General features: G+C 39.7%; 1 protein-coding gene across 1 annotated transcript in view; it reads right to left on the bottom strand.

Annotated features, from left to right (window-relative positions):
* The window catches only part of CDH2 (cadherin 2), a 321407-nt gene that overhangs the window by 1551 nt on the left and 299282 nt on the right, over nucleotides 1-20574 (bottom strand). Inside the window, exons 13-15 of the mRNA XM_040432080.1 lie at nucleotides 15799-16032; nucleotides 8675-8814; nucleotides 5227-5391 (exon numbers count right to left, since the gene is read on the bottom strand). Coding sequence (XP_040288014.1) covers nucleotides 5227-5391; nucleotides 8675-8814; nucleotides 15799-16032 — 539 coding nt within the window. The remainder of the gene's footprint in view (nucleotides 1-5226; nucleotides 5392-8674; nucleotides 8815-15798; nucleotides 16033-20574) is intronic.

Raw genomic sequence — 20574 nt, 5'->3', positions numbered from 1 at the left:
CATCCATTTCTAAAAAAAAAAAAAAATGTCATCTAAAACTATTCTACATCCTGTGTCCTGTAACATGTGAGATATATTCTGGATTCTCATAATAAATTACCACTAACAAACCATCACTAATTATTACTACATTAAACTAACTTAAACTGATCATCCATAAACTCCTCACTGATTTTGTTCCTCATCGTCAGCACTATCACATATTTGAAGTGAATGCCCATCTTGTATACATTTCCTAAATTCCTATTTAACCTCATTTATCAAAACGGTTTAACAGTAAAATTGGATTTGTTGCCACTAGCAACCAATCAGTGCAAATTTGCATATTTCACAGGAGAAATGATACGGGAGCTCTGATTGGTTGCCGTGGATTATGCTATGGGTTATGCTTTGTTACGTGACAGATCACTGGAGTATTCTTGACTAAAAACCATCTAGAGGATGTAGTGCCTACTGCTCTAGAATAATAATCCTAAGTGACTTTTTTGCAATGTGCCAAGTGTATAAAACCTTGATTTACCTTTCTAATGTCATTAATTTTGAAAAATTTTTTTTTCCCCCCCTATAATGACGTCTCATCTTTTTATAGATGGGCTGCCTGCAGTCACCACTAGAGGGAGCACTGCATATTTTTACATATTTAGCTCCATAATTACAAAGTTTGCAAAAAGATCCACATGCTCCCAGTTGGGTGGCCACTCAGACCACCCTAAAAAGTCAGACATTACAACCCCACCCCCTGGCTCAGCTAAGCCATGCCCTGACTCAGTTAGGCCACACCCCCATATGCCCGTCTATGCAAAGAACTTTGAGCTCTGTGTCAGAAAAAAAAACCCATCAACCACTATAAGGATATATTAAGGAATAAATCAGCACAAAATGTTGGACATGAAAAGGACATGATGATCAAAGCTGGAGGTTCCCTTTAAGGGTTCTACAGTTTCTGCATGGTCTAATGTTCACAACTGCAGAAGTGAACTGTTCATTTCTGTCAGAAGCCTCCATTGCAGTTTCTGCACTATTTTCCCCCAAAAATTTGTCACCTTGGCAGAACATAACCTAAACCATGACATATAAATATATATATAATCAAATAATTGTATATCAATGATTAACAAACAATACTAATTGCAATAATAAAGTATAGGCATTGTTTATAATATAATAAAAACTTACATATATTTAGAAAAACATGAACATAGGGAAACATATAAAATAAAGAAAATACATTTTAGTAATCTAGAAATCTTTGAACACCACTGGTTAAATGAGAAAGGAAAATATGGAAATACTTTATTACTGACAGGATTGATGACATAGCAAGATAAAATGATTACAGCATTTCCAAGTAAAGGTTATAATTCTTAATTTCATGGAGCTAGAAGGCCAGCGTGAAGATTAGTGGATGTTCAAGGGATTTTTTTCATAGATGGAGGAATCTAAATAAAGAGTTTTGCATGGACTGAAATGGGCACAGCTGACAAGCCGAGATATAATTTACAAATGGATTACAATGTTGGTAGAATTAAGAAGGAATAAATTCTTGCGATATTTAACTGAGGAATGTGCCTGAACTTAGTAAGCCATTGAGACTAATGACTGAAAGAATCGGCAGAACCAAACATGATTTAAGGAAAACACATTTAGGAACTAATGGAAAAATACGTAAACTCAAAAGACAGACACTTGGAATTAGAGGAGGAGAGTTTTCTGATTATGCTATGGTCTCATAGAATAAAATATATTCAAACAAGGGTCACTGACTTCTTGTAGCAACCAAATAGATCACTGTTTGTACTATTTCCAAACTTGCTCTAGAAACCCAAAAAATTGAATAATTGGTTCCTCTGGGTAACACTTACAATTTTTACTAGAAAATGTTTTAATGCATGAGTTGCTCATTCCCGGAAAAAAAATTCTCTGGAAAGATGCTGAGCCCAAGATATTTAACCATATCTTGGGCTCAGTATTTTTCCAGATAATTTTTTTCCGAGAATGAGCAACTCATGCATTAAAACATTTTCTAGTAAAAATTGTAAGTGTTACCTATTATCCACAGTGAAAATCTATGGTTTAGCATATAGACTCTCATATGTGTAGAACCCTATGTAGTAGAACCCCTGAGATGCCTTATGCAAGTTTACACTGTGAAAGGGAGATTGACTGAGCAAAATTTTATTAGGACCCAGACCTCCCTAAAGTCCTCATAGCTAACCTACAAGCATTAAATGTGTTCCACTTGTACAGTTGCACAGGAAATACTAGTTGCCCCTACTGAAGGAACCAACAGGAATTTTAAAAGGATTATAGTTGGAGTGGCTGAAAAACATTAAAGAAGCGTCAATCATTGTCTAAAGGTGGTTGCCATTGAAGACAATGATTGGCTAAGAGGGTATTTTGCAAGAGTGCTCATTCCAGGAAAATTCTTCTCTGGAAAAATGCTGAGCCCAACAAATGGTTAAAAGTATACACAGTGAAAATGTATGGTTTTACATATAGATTCTCATATGTACAGAGCTCTATGTAGCTCTTAGAGCAAAATTGAATTTGGGCCCATACCTCCATAAGGTCCTCATAGCTAACCTACAGGCATTACATTTTTGCCACTTGTACAGTTGCACAGGGCACACTAGCTACACCTACTGAAGGAACCACCAGGAATATTTAAAACGTTTCTAGTTGGAGTGGCAGAAAAACATAAAAGAAGCATTTTACCCACTGTTCCCCCGATTATGCTTTTATGGGTCTCTGCTGGTCTGTACTTCTGGTATCCATCTCAATGCACAGGAAATGTCACTGGCTGAAGCTGGTCACCATTGAATCCAATGACTGGTTAAGAGGGTATTTTGAGGCGGCGGCAGGGGAATGGTGGAGCTGAGTAATGCTTCTTCTATCTTTTTAAGCTACTCTGAAACCAAAAACCACTGGAAAACCCCTCTAGAACAGTGCTACTAATGAATGAACAAGCAATGTTTAGAAGTCATCTCTATCATATAGATATGGTATTGACCACATTTTGTTTTATGCATTTAGCAACTCTAAGAGAAAAACATTAACTGGGTAAATCAAGGAAGACATTTTGTCCTTCCCTATTATAATGTACACTGCTGCCCTTGCTTGAATAACTTAAAAAAACAACTCACATGGCTGTTAAAATGCTTCACAAGACAAGTGTATAAAGCACTTACATAACTGATTTAATTTGGCTGCTCTATACACTAATCCTATTTGAAACAACTCTTGGTAATTATGAAGGTATTGAATTTCAACCATTCTCACCAACTGAAAGGGGGAATACGTGAGGGAAATAAAAATTAACTATTATTAAATTTGGTTTATAATTGAATTTAAGAGACAATGCAGTAGTGGTAGACTATTATTTTCCAGCCAAATTAATTCCTCCTGTGAATACAGTAGCCAGTTCTTTTAGTAGTATAGAAATATAGAGCTGGCGCCTTTTGTTGCTAATTAAATGTTCAAGACAAGCATTCTGGGAAACAAGGAGGAAATGGGTGTAAAATGGGCGTTAACATGTTAATTAGCTGCACAGGGTTCAACACTTAAAGTGGCAATACACAACTAATGAATGTTGGCTGTAGCCGCCAATTTTGGTGAGACTGGATAACCATCTAATGTTTATGGTAATGTCTTGACTTTCCTCTGATGGTAGATGTCGGGGGAAAGAAGGGCACATTGAAATTCAAGGATGATAAACCACCACTCCCTATTGAGAACATGTGCATGCTTGGCCAAGAGTGTACATGTAGAGTGTGCGGGAGAAATAGCTGTTGGCCTAACGAGGGTTTGGCCAAAAACCATCTCAGGTGTATGGTAGTTCATTACCAGAAAGTAGTAAGTAACCAAGGAGTTCAGAGTATAAACACTATGAAAAATGAAGACATTACTACTGGGCATAAATATGTTAGGCTTACAGTGCATATAAAGGCAAATCTTATACTCCTGAGGAAGTTGGCTTAACCAGCGTGGGGACAGGGTTTGGTGCAAAACCCCAGACTTCTGACTATGAAATCTATGGGTTTGGTATAAGATTTCCCTGTATATGCTTTGAATGTCACATTGTGCCTTTTATTTAACCATAGCACTTCTGTATAAAGAATTTTAATCTGTTTTTGGCTACAATAACAATTATGCTATTTTGTACGCTGTTGGAGATGTGACTTTTTGTAGGGTTTTGCATTTCTCTAGATGTTTAATGTATAGTTTTGTCCATCTGGTCTTGCAATCCTGTTCATGATTGGTGTGTGCCCGCTCGCATTTTCTCTTTCCCGTCTGTCACAAGAACATGCTACTATTATAAATGGCACATAGTAAGTGGGGTAGTGGATTATGACATTTTGTATTTGGGTGAAAGAGCTTCAAGTTACCCTTCTGTTTCTTTGTTAATCGACTAGCAACAAATTTTATAAATTACTTTGAAAACAAAGTCCGAGCAGTCCATGTTCTCAATATTTTACGCAGGGAATGAGTTTTTGGAAAGATCAGTTTTAATCCTTAGCTTGTTTAATGTAGACATACACTTAGCATCTACGGTAGTTCATTAGAAGCACTTGACACTTTGTTGACCTGTTTTTTTGCAGCTGAGCCCTGATCTGGTCCCTGATTGAGATTATCTGTGGTATGACTAGTGCTCATCTATCTGCTTTATCTGCCTAAGAACCTTCCACTGAGCTACTGAAACTTATATGCCATATACAAACTTGCGTTCACTCCCTTATAGGATATTGGAGCATTTCAACTTAAAGGGAGTCTCTTATTTGTTTAGTCAAGGTTGAGAGCAGCTACAAATTTTTTTTTAAAACCCAACCATTTAATCGTTAAGTTTCCCAATGTTTGTACTGAACTTAACACTTGTTGCCAGGTTTCTGCACATATTAAAACTTAATGAAATATAAGTTCAACTTGTTGTAGGTATTTTAAACAATGCTCATTTCATTAAATGCTGTCAAGCTTTAATGATTTTTCCCGGAAAACTTTGTATTTCAGAACTACTATATATCATCATTATCCAAAATGTGAATATATTTATGGCATTAGATAGACATTTAGCTACAGATTAAACCGATCCAGTGAATGCTGTAGTACTAAACCCACAGGCCAAGACAAAAAATATGTCTCTCATAGTTTCAGAATTATAAACCCAAACCAAAATTTTTGAAGAAGTCTTCAGTAATTCTGTAGTATCAATAGGAAGGCATTATAATTCACCTCATTGATGAAGTCTCCAATATCACCAGGATGTGGAGCAGCTGATCGGATAGGATACTGTGGCTCTGCGTGAATTGGTCTTTCATCCATGCGCCGTATACCCACAGGCTTAATTGTATCTGGTTCTACTGTGTCAGGCTGTTGCAATTGGCTTAAATCATAGTCCTAAAATAAATAAAAAAAGGTATTATTGGGGGGGAAAAAACAAGGAGCAAATCACCATTTATTACATCCTTTATGATACAATTTTTATTGTTATATATTATTGATTATATTTTAAATATGATCTATTATGTTATATTACGTCTTTTTATTATATATTAATATTTTGTATATTATCTATTATTTTATTGCATCTTGATGCAAATCTTAGAATATGACCATGTGCAGGCTGATCTCCCACGTTTTACTTATGAGCAATAATGAAAAAGATAATATGCACCGCTCACAGGAGGTGACAAAACACCTCAGAACTTTCTGATGCAATCAACACCTTAAGAAAAAAATGCTAATTTATTATGTGTGAAATAGGAAGTTGTGTTTCTCCTTTTACAAGATGCAACATTTACATTGCACTTCAAAGTACACAGCTGTACTCAAATACAAGAGCAGGCGACATTTTGGCCAGGTTCATTTTACAACTGCATAAACCCTTTCGCCATTCCATGCACGCTTACACTTTGTATTACAAATATACTCTCTGTATAGCAACATAATACCCTGGTGGACTTATGAAACAGGTTACTACCATGGGTTTAGACTATCAAAGCCTCCACACAGCATTTACCACATTTACACTTTACTACATTTTGCAGCTTGAAGGAGGAAATAATGCCACAATGAACAGGTCTATTCCATGCATGCCACATACTATTTCTTGGAATTTCCATCATACACCTGACTCTACACCAAACTTCTAATCTCCAAGGACACAGTCTATTTTCACGATATTAATTTGGGCAGAGGCTGACTGTATTTATTGTCTTTACGGAAGTCTAGAAAAATGTCCCATTTATGTAGTACAGTCAGGTCCATAAATATTGGGACATCGACACAATTCTAACATTTTTGGCTCTGTACACCACCACAATGGATTTGAAATGAAACAAACAAGATGTGCTTTAACTGCAGACTGTCAGCTTTAATTTGAGGGTATTTACAGCCAAATCAGGTGAACGGCGTAGGAATTACAACAGTTTGCATATGTGCCTCCCATTTGTTAAGGGACCAAAAGTAATGGGACGGAATAATAATCATAAATCAAACTTTCACTTTTTAATACTTGGTTGCAAATTCTTTGCAGTCAATTACAGCCTGAAGTCTGGAACACATAGACATCACCAAACGCTGGGTTTCATCCCTGGTGATGCTCTGCCAGGCCTCTACTGCAACTGTTTTCAGTTCCTGCTTGTTCCTGGGTAATTTTCCCTTCAGTTTTGTCTTCAGCAAGTGAAATGCATGCTCAATCGGATTCAGGTCAGGTGATTGACTTGGCCATTGCATAACATTCCACTTCTTTCCCTTAAAAAACTCGTTGGTTGCTTTTGCAGTATGCTTTGGGTCATTGTCCATCTGCACTGTGAAGCGCCGTCCAATGAGTTCTGAAGCATTTGGCTAAATATGAGCAGATAATATTGCCCGAAACACTTCAGAATTCATCCTGCTGCTTTTGTCAGCAGTCACATCATCAATAAATACAAAAGAACCAGTTCTATTGGCAGCCATACATGCCCACGCCATGACACTACCACCACCATGCTTCACTGATGAGGTGATATGCTTAGGATCATGAGCAGTTGCTTTCCTTCTCCATACTCTTCTCTTCCCATCACTCTGGTACAAGTTGATCTTGGTCTCATTTGTCCATAGGATGTTGTTCCAGAACTGTGAAGGCTTTTTTAGATGTCGTTTGGCAAACTCTAATCTGGCCTTCCTGTTTTTGAGGCTAACCAATGGTTTACATCTTGTGGTGAACCCTCTGTATTCACTCTGGTGAAGTCTTCTCCTGATTGTTCACTTTGACACACATACACCTACCTCCTGGAGAGTGTTCTTGATCTGGCCAACTGTTGTGAAGGGTGTTTTCTTCACCAGGGAAAGAATTCTTCGGTTATCCACCACAGTTGTTTTCTGTGGTCTTCCGGGTCTTTTGGTGTTGCTGAGCTCACCGGTGCGTTCCTTCTTTTTAAGAATGTTCCAAACAGTTGTTTTGGCCACGCCTAATTTTTTTGCTATCTCTCTGATGGGGTTGTTTTGTTTTTTCAGCCTAATGATGGCTTGCTTCACTGATAGTGACAGCTCTTTGGATCTCATCTTGAGAGTTAACAGCAACAGGTTCCAAATGCAAATAGCACACTTGAAATGAACTCTGGAACTTTTATCTGCTCATTGTAATTGGGATAATGAAGGAATAACACACACCTGGCCATAGAACAGCTGAGAAGCCAATTGTCCCATTACTTTTGGTTCCTTAACAAGTGGGAGGCACATATGCAAACTGTTGTAATTCCTACACCGTTCACTTGATTTGGATGTAAATACCGTCAAATTAAAGCTGACAGTCTGCAGTTAAAGCACATCATGTTAAATTCATTTCAAATCCATTATCGTGGTGTATAGAGCCAAAAATGTTAGAATTGTGTCGATGTCCCAATATTTATGGACCTGACTGTATATGCTTAGTATTGATATATATTACTTCAACTAGCAGCTACCCCAAGTTATCTTATTACCTCTAGTGCAATGAAATCCCTTTATTACAGTTTGTTGCACCTGTACACATCCACCATTCTTGTACACACTGGTGACTGTGCATGTGTAGATACCGCTCAGCTTGGCTAGGTATTCTCGGAAGTGTGCATGTTAGCATATCAGCAAATCTCTGCCTGGTTAGCTCTAGCACAGTAGCCTTAAAGTCAGTCTGCCCACCTAAAGCTGCGCATATGCATGCAATAGCTATCAGCTAACAACTATCTCTCCTGACTCCCTAACAACTCTTCTATACACATGCATGTTGGGCCCGGCTGAAATTCAACTCAAACTCAGAGAGTATCACTTTATTCTCAAAGAATTACTGTCTTAATAAAGCCCTAACGTGGCCTTGGTTCCGTCAAAGTTATGAAGAGGCGCCAGCCACTCCATAACTTTGGCGCATCCATCACCAGTTCTAAATGTTAGATAGCTTCTGAGCTGTCTCACATTTAGACATTTTTCTACGGCTGAAACAGTCGTAGAAAGTGGTAAATGAGACCTGCCTACCGGCCCGTCCACCTCCCGGCCCACTTATTTAGACCTGGAGTGAGTGGGGGGGGGGGGGGGGGGGGGGGGGGTGCAGATTGCGACGCAACTAGCTGTTGTGCTGCAATCTGCACCTGAAATACGTCTAATTTAGGAGTACTTGAGAATGATAAATGACCCCCTTAATTTTTTGTATATTAGGTATTATTACCTGATCTTCCTCTCCTCCACCTTCTTCATCATACTTTAAGATATTGTCTCTGACATCATCCTCGGGGTCAATAAGAAGCTGTTTGGCTTGTCTTTCCTTATCGCGGCGTTTCATCCATACCACAAACATCAAAACTAGAGCTGTGGTATACAAATAATAATAATAATAATGAGTTAAATAGGGAAAGAACTGTACTTAAAGGCGTTTGTTTAATGAATGCAATTTGTGACTAAGGCACCAACAGATTCATTAATTTACACGGTACAAAGGAAGACTAATAGAAATGTGATATTTGGCTTGAGCCCATAATGGAATTTTCACCCAATTATTTCCAAATCTTGCTTTAAACATATCTGATTTCTCTTGTAGACAAATTAAGTAAGGCAATTAGTTTAACTAAGGCTTTTAAATATTAATACACTTTAACTTGAACAAGTAAATCAATTTGCCTTCGACATCGGTTTTAACAACTGTAAAACAAATCTGTAGAACATAAAAACAAGCTGAAAGCCTGTAAATCATCTGTGCTGCAGATGTTTCACACAATACACATTCTGATCTGGTTATTTGATTTTGAGAGATTACAGCTCTTGTCTGTTCTATTGCTATGGTAATATTTCAACTATGAACCAATTTTAAAGAAGTTCTTCTTACAGAGCTTCTCCCATAAAATCAGTATTAAATCTAAATGCCTCAATTGTCCTCATGTGCTACATTGATAAAATTTCTGTTCAGCTATATTTATGACGACATGGTTACAAATCATAGGGTGATAACACCAGTTGTCAGATGGGCTTCCTACTGTACTGCAGAATAACTAGGCTGATTTTCTTTCCAGACACTAGAAAATCTGATATGCAGTGGCGTTCCTTCAATGGAGGCATGCCACTGCTATGGGACCCGGGGGAGGAGAGGCACAGCACTGAACTTCCTCTTTTCCCAATATGAAAGGACTGTATTCATGCATCTGCCACTAGGGGGATCTCACTAAATATAAATTCCTTTGCACTTAGCTCCACCTAGTGGTGGCTGCAGGCAGACAGTTTTGTAATATACTCTATTATGTGAAGGGAAACAGTGATTTAGAGCTGCATGGTGGGAGATTTATCAATGCATTCATTGCAGTTGTCTGTTGTAAATACAGTGAGAAAAACATTGTTCAGAACGAGTGCTATATTTTTGAAGGACCTGCTCCACTTTTTCTGACATAGAAATCGACTAAAGTGTGTAAGGCCAAGGGTGATTTTCTTTTTATAATAATAATAATAATAATAATAATAATAATAATAATAATAAAAAAGTGTTAATTCTTCAGAAATTTGGGATGCTGCATTTTGCTTTCTGCATTGCCTGGGAGTGTTTGACGCAAACTGGGGGGGAAGGCAAGGGGCCATAATTTTATTATGGACCATTCTGAGATCTGTACACCCCAGCTGTTAGGCCTGTATTAGCAGCCATATTTTTTTTGCTGAACTGGAATTGTGTACACCCATCACACGCATAGCTGTCATAGGCTTGTACTGGAAATGATGTTCTGCGCTTGCACCGCTATTGTCTGCTTCCACTAGATTTAACGTGCCCGATGACATGCACAATGTAATCTGTCATTGTGATCTGCAAAGATCATTTATTAAACATTTTATGCTCGACATCTGTATCATTACTATTGCTTCTTAACCCACTTTACATGTAAACAATAAGCAGAGGCACATCCAGAATCTCAGTCTGTTTCTCCCATTACATGACATGAATTCAGATGATGATAAGATTCATCACACCACTGCAGTATTCTTAGGAGTACCAGAGGAAAATACAGTACTGCTAGAATTATTTATGTGGCTTGCGGAATGCTCTGTTGAGCTGCACTACATGTGTCTTCCTTAGTGTGCTGGCAGCATGGATGTACTTTTCCTATTTGATCATTGAGACAAGCCTCATTCTTATTCTTAGAATATCTGCGTATAGCAAGGTAAAGGTATTCACTAAGTAGCTTGCCTAATGCAGGGAAAACAAAATCATAGAATAATAATTTATGAGTGTAAACTTCTCATCTTTTCTTTGGGTAACAGCGTGAATGATGTTTTAAAGGGCTTCTGTCACCCCACTAAACTGTTTTTTTTTTTTTGTGTACTTAGAATCCCTATACTGCGATTTATCCATACATAATGTTATTAATCATTTTGGTTCAGTAGATTCTGCTAAAAACTTACTTTTATAATATGTAAATTACCTGTCTACCAGCAAGTAGGGTGGCTACTTGCTGGTAGCAGCCGCATCCTCCAATCATAATGACGCCCCCTCTGCATGTTGATTGGCGCCTGCGCCATACCTGTCTTCAGTCGGCGCCGACTGAAGACAGGTACGGCGCAGGCGCCAGATTTTGAATGGGCCAGCAGAGAAAGATCCCGTCCGCTGGCCCTGTCAATCAACATGCAGAGGGGGCGTCATTATGATAGGAGGATGCGGCTGCTACCAGCAAGTAGCCGCCCTACTTGCTGGTAGACAGTTAATTTACATATTATAAAAGTATGTTTTTAGCAGAATCTACTGAACCAAAATGATTAATAACATTATGTATGGATAGATCGCAGTATAGGGATTATAAGTACACAAAAAAATAAAATAATGTTTAGTGGGGTGACAGAAGCCCGTTAAGGCTACATACACCTTTAGGGGCATATTTTTATTATTGTATTGTACTCCTTTTGAGCTAAAAATCATTTTTTCAATTGGTCTTTATTAAAAATTTTGAGCCCCTTTCTCTGTACAGCATTGAGATTCCCTAGTACCAGGAACTGTATTTTTATTCTTTCCATCAGACAGCTCAGCTGACCAGCTCTATCTCTGACCTTATAAACATTCATTGTAGCTCAATTATTTTCTTACTGATAAGAATGAGGCTTAAATAAGTGTTTGTGACTAGGGCTGCAGTAAATGATTATTTTAGTAATCGAGTATTCTATCGATTATTTTTACGATTAATCAAGTAATCTTATAAGAAAAACCTTCTTAAAATAACATATTGCTTTATAAAAAACTATATTTTTATTTATTACTGTGGTATAGCAAATAATTGCACACACATAAGGCTTCTTTCACAGCTGCAGCAGCAATATACATTCTGTCAGAAGAACAGCCAGCCAGAATGTACCATATCGGTTATAGCTGGATACTGCCAGGCCGGCTGCTGCAGCGATTGACTGTAATGGGATCCGGCCTTGTTACAGAATTGAAGCTGGGTTTTGGCCGGACAAAAGAAAAAGCTTTGTAAGATACCCAGCATGTATGCCGGAACATGGCCAGATGGCCTTGGATCACATTATAGTCAATGAGAGCATATAGCTGGTTGTATCCGGCTATACACCAGTAGGCTGTTTTTCTGCCAGAATGTGTATCTAAGGTTATATTGTGAACTCCGGCAGTCTGTTCCGGTGGAGGAACAGACTGCCGGAGTTCACTGGCTGCATCTGTCATAGCTGGATGCCCATTGACTGTAATGCTGATGCCTCTTACTGCCTCCAATTTGAATAGTCACCCACCCAAAGTTCCCCCAATGAACAGAGCGGAGCACGTCTGCTCCAGTCTGGGCTCAACAAAGCAGGCGTGATTACGTCATTGTATCTCGCCTACCTGTGCTCAAATACCAATGGCAGGCAGCCGACGACTCCCTGCTGCACCACTGTTTACTATTTGTTTAGGAAGTGCTTGCAGTCCGCCTACTAAAACAGAAGAGTCATACTTACCTGCCTTAAATCCGGCTGTGCGTGGGCATGGTCACATGCGCCGCTCCTGCCAATGAGTAGTTTCAGTGCTGACATGCTGCTTGTGACCTCATCACCGCTGAAGCCAGTCACTGCATGTGACCGTGACCATGCACAGCCCGATGTAAACAGTGCAGGGACCGAAAAATGGAGACAGCGGGGGCAGGTAAGTATGAATCCTGTGTGGACATACCCTCACAGTGTTTCCCTGCCCAGAAACACTGCCATATATTGCAGCCTGCCCCGTTCACTTGAATGGAGATGTGCTGCAGTTCCCTGCATGGTGGATGGCTGGGGCACCACTATGCAGGAAAACACTGACGGGTGCAGCATGCATCAGTGTTGCAGCCCCTTCAGCATCTCTGATCACAAAAATGGGGGGGGGGGTCTATCTTCCCAAAATGAATATAGCTCCGGTCAAGCATGCACACTACAGCTCCATTCATCTTTATGGGACTGTCGGATATAGCCGGGCGTGGTACTCAGCAATCTCTGACAGTCCCATAGAAAATAAATGGCGCAACGGTGTGCATGCTTGAGCAGCCCTCCATTCATTCCAGGGTATGGGGGCCCACATTCTTGTGATCAGTGAGGTACCCAGCACTCAGACCCACTCTGATCTCATAGTAATGCCCTTTCCTGTGGATAGGGAATAACTTCTTACCAGAATACCCTATTAAAGGGGTCCTCCTCTCAGATCAGCCTCTGTCCATAAAAAGACATGGATGTCACAGAGAGGGAGACCCCATTAGAGTGGAGAGCTAGACATGGCTGGGTTATTAGGTCAGACCACCATATGGAGCCTATACAGTAAGAGGACGGGGAGACAGCAGAGGATGCTGGGACAAAAGTATATGTGGTGCCTAGCACACAGCGGCCATGCTGAGTGCCGGCCCCGCAGGATGAAACCGTCACTCACCTCTCCACCCGGCTCCCAGCTCTGGTTCCAAGAGAATTACACTGGACCAGAAAAAGTGTTACTGGGTTACTGGTTGCTATAGGAACTGCCGGAAGTGTATAACCGGGCTCCATGGCGACTCATAAGGGTCAGGTGACGCGCTGGCTCCGCCCACAGTCTGCTATTCAGTCAGGTTTGGCGGGACGGCGGCGGCCATTTTGGTTTACCTCAGCGGCATCTAAAGTAATAGTAAAAGTTATAGGAGCTGCTGTTCATTGCGGTGCCGAGTCGGGAGGCCACGGAGCGGTGAGTGAGATGCTTCTCTTCACTCACGTTCCGTGGTCATGTGATTTAAATGAGTCCTCGATGCAGGGAAACTGCATCGAGGATTTTTTGGGCTCGATTACATCGATTAAATCGATGAATCATTTCAGCCCTATTAGTGACCTTTTAGTAATTTAGAGATAAGGTTTATTAGATGACCGTCTCAAAATATTTTTAATAAAGACCAATTGAAAAAATTATTTTTAGCCCAAAGAAATCACCCCCGATGATTTTCTTGAGTCTGTCAATAGGGTGCGCTACAATATCAATAGCAATGTGTGGGTGTTGCAGCATTTTTTACAGGCTCAGTCTAAGGCCTCGTGCACACGACCGTATTTTGTATCCGTGCCCTATCCGCATTTTTTGCGGAATGGACATGGAGACGTTCATTTCTATGGGTACGAAAAAATGGAAGCAACATGGACGTCACATGGATGCCATCCGTGTTTTGCAGACTGCAAAATGGATACGGTCGTGTGCATGAGGCCTTAAAGTCACAACAGTATTTAAACAGCTATTCTACATGAATATACTGACAATGTAGAAAAAACTACATAGCTTAATGTCCATAACATGCTGCCCTCAGGTAGGGTAGAACAGGAGACTTGAAAAAGGAATCTGTGCAGTAACTGATGTTTTTTGGAAAATTATGCATAAATCTTGTTTTTCTGTAAAGGAAATGTGTCATCGGAAAATGGACTACTGTTTTCATTACATTTTTATGTTAAATAATTTTTTTAAATAATTTTTACGTATTTTTTTAAAGTTATTTTTAGATGTCACCATCTATATTTAAAAAAAGCTGCATATAATCCTGCAATTTTCACAATAATAGGTTATGTTTTCCTGTTCTTTATAGGTAACTACTGACCATTATCATCATATCACCACAGGTAGAAGTGACACCTCTGTATAGATAACATAGAATCCACCATTCACAATAGGTGATATCTACGCCCTCCTGACCTCTACACAGGTCCTAATGCATGCCTAGAAAACTCTCCCATAAAAGTCAATGGGGTCAGCTTCTGCCCATTGTGTCTATATCCCATGTAGCTACTCTCAAAAGACAGGTCTTAAAGGATAACTGTCACATTTAGACCCTAATTTCAATTTTCATATATGTAGTTACTAATAACATGATATTCCAGAATCAGTTACTATTAGACTGACTTACCCCATATTTAATAAGATTCAGCCCTTAGCAACCAGTCTGCATAAAACTGCAATTTCCCTATTCAGTTAAGATGGTCGCCACTGCCCTCACCCTGAGGCTAATCCCGCCTGCCTTCACTAGCCAGTAACAATAGCCCCCCAAAAGTGTCAGTAACCAGAGCCCTCCCCCTAAAGGGTTAATCTCCTGCAGCACAAAGGGGTCCTCTTACCACATGTTGCTTTCATTTATACACTGAGCAGATGGCAGATCTCCCTTCCCTGGTCTGCGCTGCTTCCACTCTGCATTCTCCAGCTCTGCTGAGTGAGGGAGCGTCTGCCAAGCGCAGGGACAGGGAGAAGTGCACACAGCCCAGGCACTGTTATCAGCTGCTGGGGAGGACCTGGCTTTAATCATTTACTTACAGTCCCTGGCTGTCAGTAATGTGACCCTGCACGCAGCCTGCTTCTGCGTCCTCCGTCCTTCAACAGATAGACGGACCATGCCTAGCAACCCTATTTTAAGCACAGGTAAAAGTAGGCAGTACAGGGAACAAAAATGTGGAATTAAGGGGTAATTGAATACACAGTGAAAAGTTGAAATAGGGTCACCAAGGAGATATTAATCACCACAATCCAATACTCCAAAAAAATATATACGACAGTTATACTTTAACATATTTTAGGCTTAATGGCTGCAGGATTATTCAATTTTTTTTAAATATTGATAGTGACATGGAAAGATTTTTATAAAAAAAAACAACAACAAAATTTCAAAAAAATGTTTAACATAAAAATGTGATTTAAACAATAGGTCATTTTCTGATGGCACACTCCCTTCACCAGCATTTGACTGAAGGACCTGTGGTCCCCTCTTATGTACATTATTTGCACTACAGCCCTTTCAGGATCTTTCATCCAGTGTTCTCACAGTTTGGCAAGTCATGGTATACAAGATAATGCTGAAATTCAATGTCTGGTGTACTTACTGAGCAAAATGATGATGCACAGGAGAATTGCAATGATGGCTCCTGTGCCCAGACCTGTGCCGATGATGGGGGCCACTCCGCTGCAGTAGCCATTCATGTCACAGGAGCAGACTTTTACACGGAGGTATGAAGTGTTTGACAAAGAAGGGTTTCCTGAATCTGTGATCTGAATAGGAATGTTATAAATTCCATCATCGAGGGAGGAAATTTTCAGACTGAGCTGGGCATGGTCACCTAAAAGAAAGCAACAATTGCATCACTTGCTTGCATAAAATAAATTTTAGCGGTTAATCAGATTCACTTCATTAAATGCAGAGATGCAATCAGAAATAGGGAAGCATTAAACTATATTTTAAGTAAAAGTAACAGGGAAAAAAAGAGACTAGAAAGATGATAAAGATAATCTACACGTACCAAATTAATTTAGAAAAAAAGGAGCCCTCCAGCCTTCTAGATGCCTGTTGTATTTGCCTAAGGGGCCCCTCTGATCGATTAATCATCTAATGACAGAGTGTTTCATCATCAATACAGCTTAAACAGGTTATCTATAGGAGCTAAGTACTATCTTTACTTATATCCTTTCATTTTCGTTATTCCCTACGTTTATTTACTTTATATCACCCCCTGATGAGCTGCCGTGTGCAGGTGAAACGCGTTGGGCTTTTTGTTTATACATCTAAACATCTGTATGTGTCTATCCAGCTTTGTGAGTAGGGCTTTACTAGGGCAATAGAGAGACCTAGGTACGGGGGCAGGGTATCTCCACCATCAGGGGGTATCCCTGTGCACAGGATATTAGATCTATAGGGTTATCCAGGGAAAGTTATTTCCAACTGATCAACCTAACTACCCCCTGCCTATTTTGGTAACACTGATTCTATTGGTCCTATCTAATGTTTATCCTATCTATAGTAGAAGTATTCTTTAGAGTATCTATCTCGTATCTATCACTTGAGCAAACGTTTTTTGTTTTTTTTGCTCCATAACCCAGTTAATAATAAAGGTATAGTTTTAATAAAAGTAACAGGGATGTTTTGTGACATGCAGCCTGCCTATGCATTACTGTATAATAAAGACTACGGTATAGTAGCATAGCAAATTTAGTAACTATCTCTACAAAAACTTCCATCGGGGTGCTGCATGAGGCAAATTATGTCAAAAACTCTGGATTATAGTACCAAACTATTTCAAAATTTAAATTCTTCCAGACAAGTAAACCGCATGTGCAGGCCAATATAAATTAATGTAGCACATCAGTTCTGCCCTACATTTAAGTGCAAATTTTGGGTAGAGGAGAAGGGGAGATGCCTTTAAAGGGAATCTGTCACCACATATCTCCATAGTATGTCAAGTGTCAGATGTGCTCTGTTCTCCTGATTCCAACGCTTTTCCGCCCATCACGATCGAAGTCTGTATTCCTCAGAAATCATTGATTTTTGATATGCAAATGAGATGCTTGGTGCAACCAAGGCATCACTGTTGCACTTCGTTGCAGCAAAAGCTCCGCTCCTTATTGCATCCAGTTATGTATGATAGGTCCAGGCAGGGGAAATGTGGCCCTGTGTTCCTGCCTGCGGGCCGGCGCTTTGGGAATCAGCACACGTGTAGTGCTTGTTGCTTGCCAGGACTGCCTAGTACAGAAGACTTCAGCCCTTCAGTGTGTGTCGATTCCTGAAATGCCAATTTTGTCAGTAGTATGCAGTCCTGGCAAACACTGCATTTGACACTGTACCACATAAAAGGTTAGTATATAAAATGAGAATACTTGGACTGGGAGAAAATGTCTATATGAGGGTAAGTAACTGGCTGAGGGATAGAAAACAGAGGGTGGTTATTACTGTTACACACTCAGATTGGGTCACTGTCACTAGTGGAGTACCTCAGGGGTCAGTATTGGGCCCTATTCTCTTCAATATATTTATTAATGATCTTGTAGAAGGCTTGCATAGTAAAATATAAATTTTTGCAGATGACACTAAACTGTGTAAAGTGTAAAGAGAACAGTATACTACTACAGAGGGATCTGGATAGATTGGAGGCTTGGGAAGAGAAATGTAAGGTTAGGCACAAGGGTAGGAAAAATACATGTCACCAGTACTGCCACTTTGCAAATAATTAGTCAGACCACACATGGAGTACTGTGTACAGTTCTGGGCTCCTGTGAACAAGGCAGATATAGCAGAGCTGGAGAGGGTTCAGAGGAGGGCAACTAAAGTAATAACTGGACCTCTGTATAAATATATCAGGGGTCAGTACAGAGATCTATTCCATCATTTATTTATCCCCAGAACTGTGACTGTGACGAGGGGACATCCTCTGTGTCTGGAGGAAAGAAGGTTTGTACACAAACATAGAAGAGGATTCTTTACGGTAAGAGCAGTGAGACTATGGAACTCTCTGCCTGAGGAGGTGGTGATGGTGAGTACAATAAAGGAATTCAAGAGGGGCCTGGATGTATTTCTGGAGTGTAATAATATTACAGGCTATAGCTACTAGAGAGGGGTCGTTTATCCAGGGAGTTATGCTGATTGCTGGGAAGGAATTTTTTCCCCTTAAATGAGGAAAATTCTCCTTGACCTCAGTAGTTTGTTTTTTTTGCGTTCCTCTGGATCAACTTTGCAGGATAACAGGCTGAACAGGATGGCCGAATGTCATGACTATGTTACCAGGACTGTACTACCTGTGCGCCAATTGTTGTTGAAGCGTCGACTCACGCAGTAGAGCACAGGACCAGGCGAGATAACATCTTCCCTGCTTGGCCCGCTCATTCCAAGCTGGGGGAGGGCTGGATGCAATAAGGAATGGAGCTTTTGGTGCAAAGAAGTGCACGCGTTGCACCAAAACAGCTCATCTGCATATCAACAATATGAACAACTCTGGAATGCAGGCACTGATCAGGATGTGGGAAACGGCATTGGAATCAGAAGACTAGAGCACATCTGACACTGGGCTTGTATTACTATGCAGGTATCTTTTAAAGGATTCACTTAAGGCCTCTTTCACGCGATCGTTTTTTTTTTTCTTCCGCTTACGGGCCGTTTTTTGGGTTCCGTATACGGAACCTATCATTTCAATGGTTCCGCAAAAAAAACAAAGTGTACTCCGTATGCATTCCGTTTCCGTATTTCCATTCCGTTGAAAGATAGAACATGTCCTATTATTGCCCGTAAATCACGTTCTGTGGCTCCATTCAAGTCAATGAGTCCGCCAAAAATAAGGAACACATACGGAAATGCATCCATATGTCTTCCGTATCCGTTCCGTTTTTGTGGAAGCATCTATTGAAAATGTTATGCCCAGCCCAATTTTTTCTATGTAATTACTGTATACTGTTTATGCCATACGGAAAAACAGAACAGAAACGGAAACAAAAAACGGAACAACGGATCCGTGAAAAACGTGTGAAAGAGGCCTAAGAAACACTGTGTATAGGGTCTTGGGTCAGGAGTTTAATTAGGGTTTTTTAATGTGCCTTTGACAATTAGGTAAGCACTATCAAAAGGCTGCCTGCTGTTTGCAAAGTAGGTTTGCTTCAAATGTATCACAAAATCGACAATGCAGCAACAATCCTTTAATGTTTTAGAACTAAACTAAAGAAGAAAATGGGTTTCTGGTGCAGAGTCTTTATATGGGTACACAGCATCCATTCTCTTAGTTTAGCGAGCAGCAAGTTATACTGCAAGGATCCTAAATGCAGAAGTTTCTGCACATAAAAGATTTTACAAAGTTCTTTTGAAAAAGAACAACTATTTACCCGCTATAATATCCCCTTGCAAAATGGAAAGCACATTTCTCTATAAAACTCAGTAATATATTTTGCAGATAACAAAAAAAGTAAAGGCACTGGGTTGCACTTAAAGGCTTTTTCTATAAAAGTAACAATAGCGGATCATTTCTCACAGCTATGTATACAATGTCGTATTAAAAAGACAAGGTAACAAAGCAATCAGCAGAATCACAGTTCATAACATTAATAGTGCTGGGAAGAAATACAACTATAGCAGCAGGTTCAATTTGTCTGAATACAAGCAGTCTAATAGACAAAGGCTAAGAGAGAAAAAAAACAATATACTGCATCACATATACAACAAACAGACTTTGTATAAAGAACCTACACTTTAACTCTTTTCTTACTTTAGCTCTTTTGTAATATAATTCTAAGGGTATATAAAACATTCTGAGATCTTACAATGTATATTCAGTTTGGATATGCAAAAGCCAATAGATTATGGAGTTAAAATATCTGTAGCCCCCTCATATACAGTAATTGAAGCTAAATTTCCCATTGGAGCTGTTTATGTTGGTCTTTCGTCTTGGAGCATAGGATATAGGATGATACAATATGGTTTGTGTCCTATTAGTGGGCTGACCAGACGCCGCAGGAAATTTTATTTCTCCAAGGCTCCCATGCTTTAGTTGCACAATGTTGGAGACCTGTTTTAGAGAACAAGCCTACAGGGTGGGCCATTTATATGGATACACCTTAATAAAATGGGAATGGATGGTGATATTAACTTCCTGTTTGTGGCACATTAGTAAATGTGAGGGGGAAACTTTTCAAGATGGGTGGTGACCATGGTGGCCATTTTGAAGTCGGCCATTTTGAATCCAACTTTTGTTTTTTCAATAGGAAGAGGGTCATGTGATACATCAAACTTATTGGGAATTCCACAATAAAAACAATGGTGTGCTTGGTTTTAACGTAACTTTATTTGTTCATGAGTTATTTACAAGTTTCTGACCACTTATAAAATGTGTTCAATGTGCTGCCCATTG

This window comes from Bufo bufo, chromosome 5 (assembly GCF_905171765.1).
Source record: "Bufo bufo chromosome 5, aBufBuf1.1, whole genome shotgun sequence".
In the NCBI taxonomy this organism is placed as follows: domain Eukaryota; kingdom Metazoa; phylum Chordata; class Amphibia; order Anura; family Bufonidae; genus Bufo; species Bufo bufo.
The sequence above is the reverse complement of the archived record's forward strand: the minus strand, read 5'-3'. Positions and strand labels throughout refer to the sequence as shown.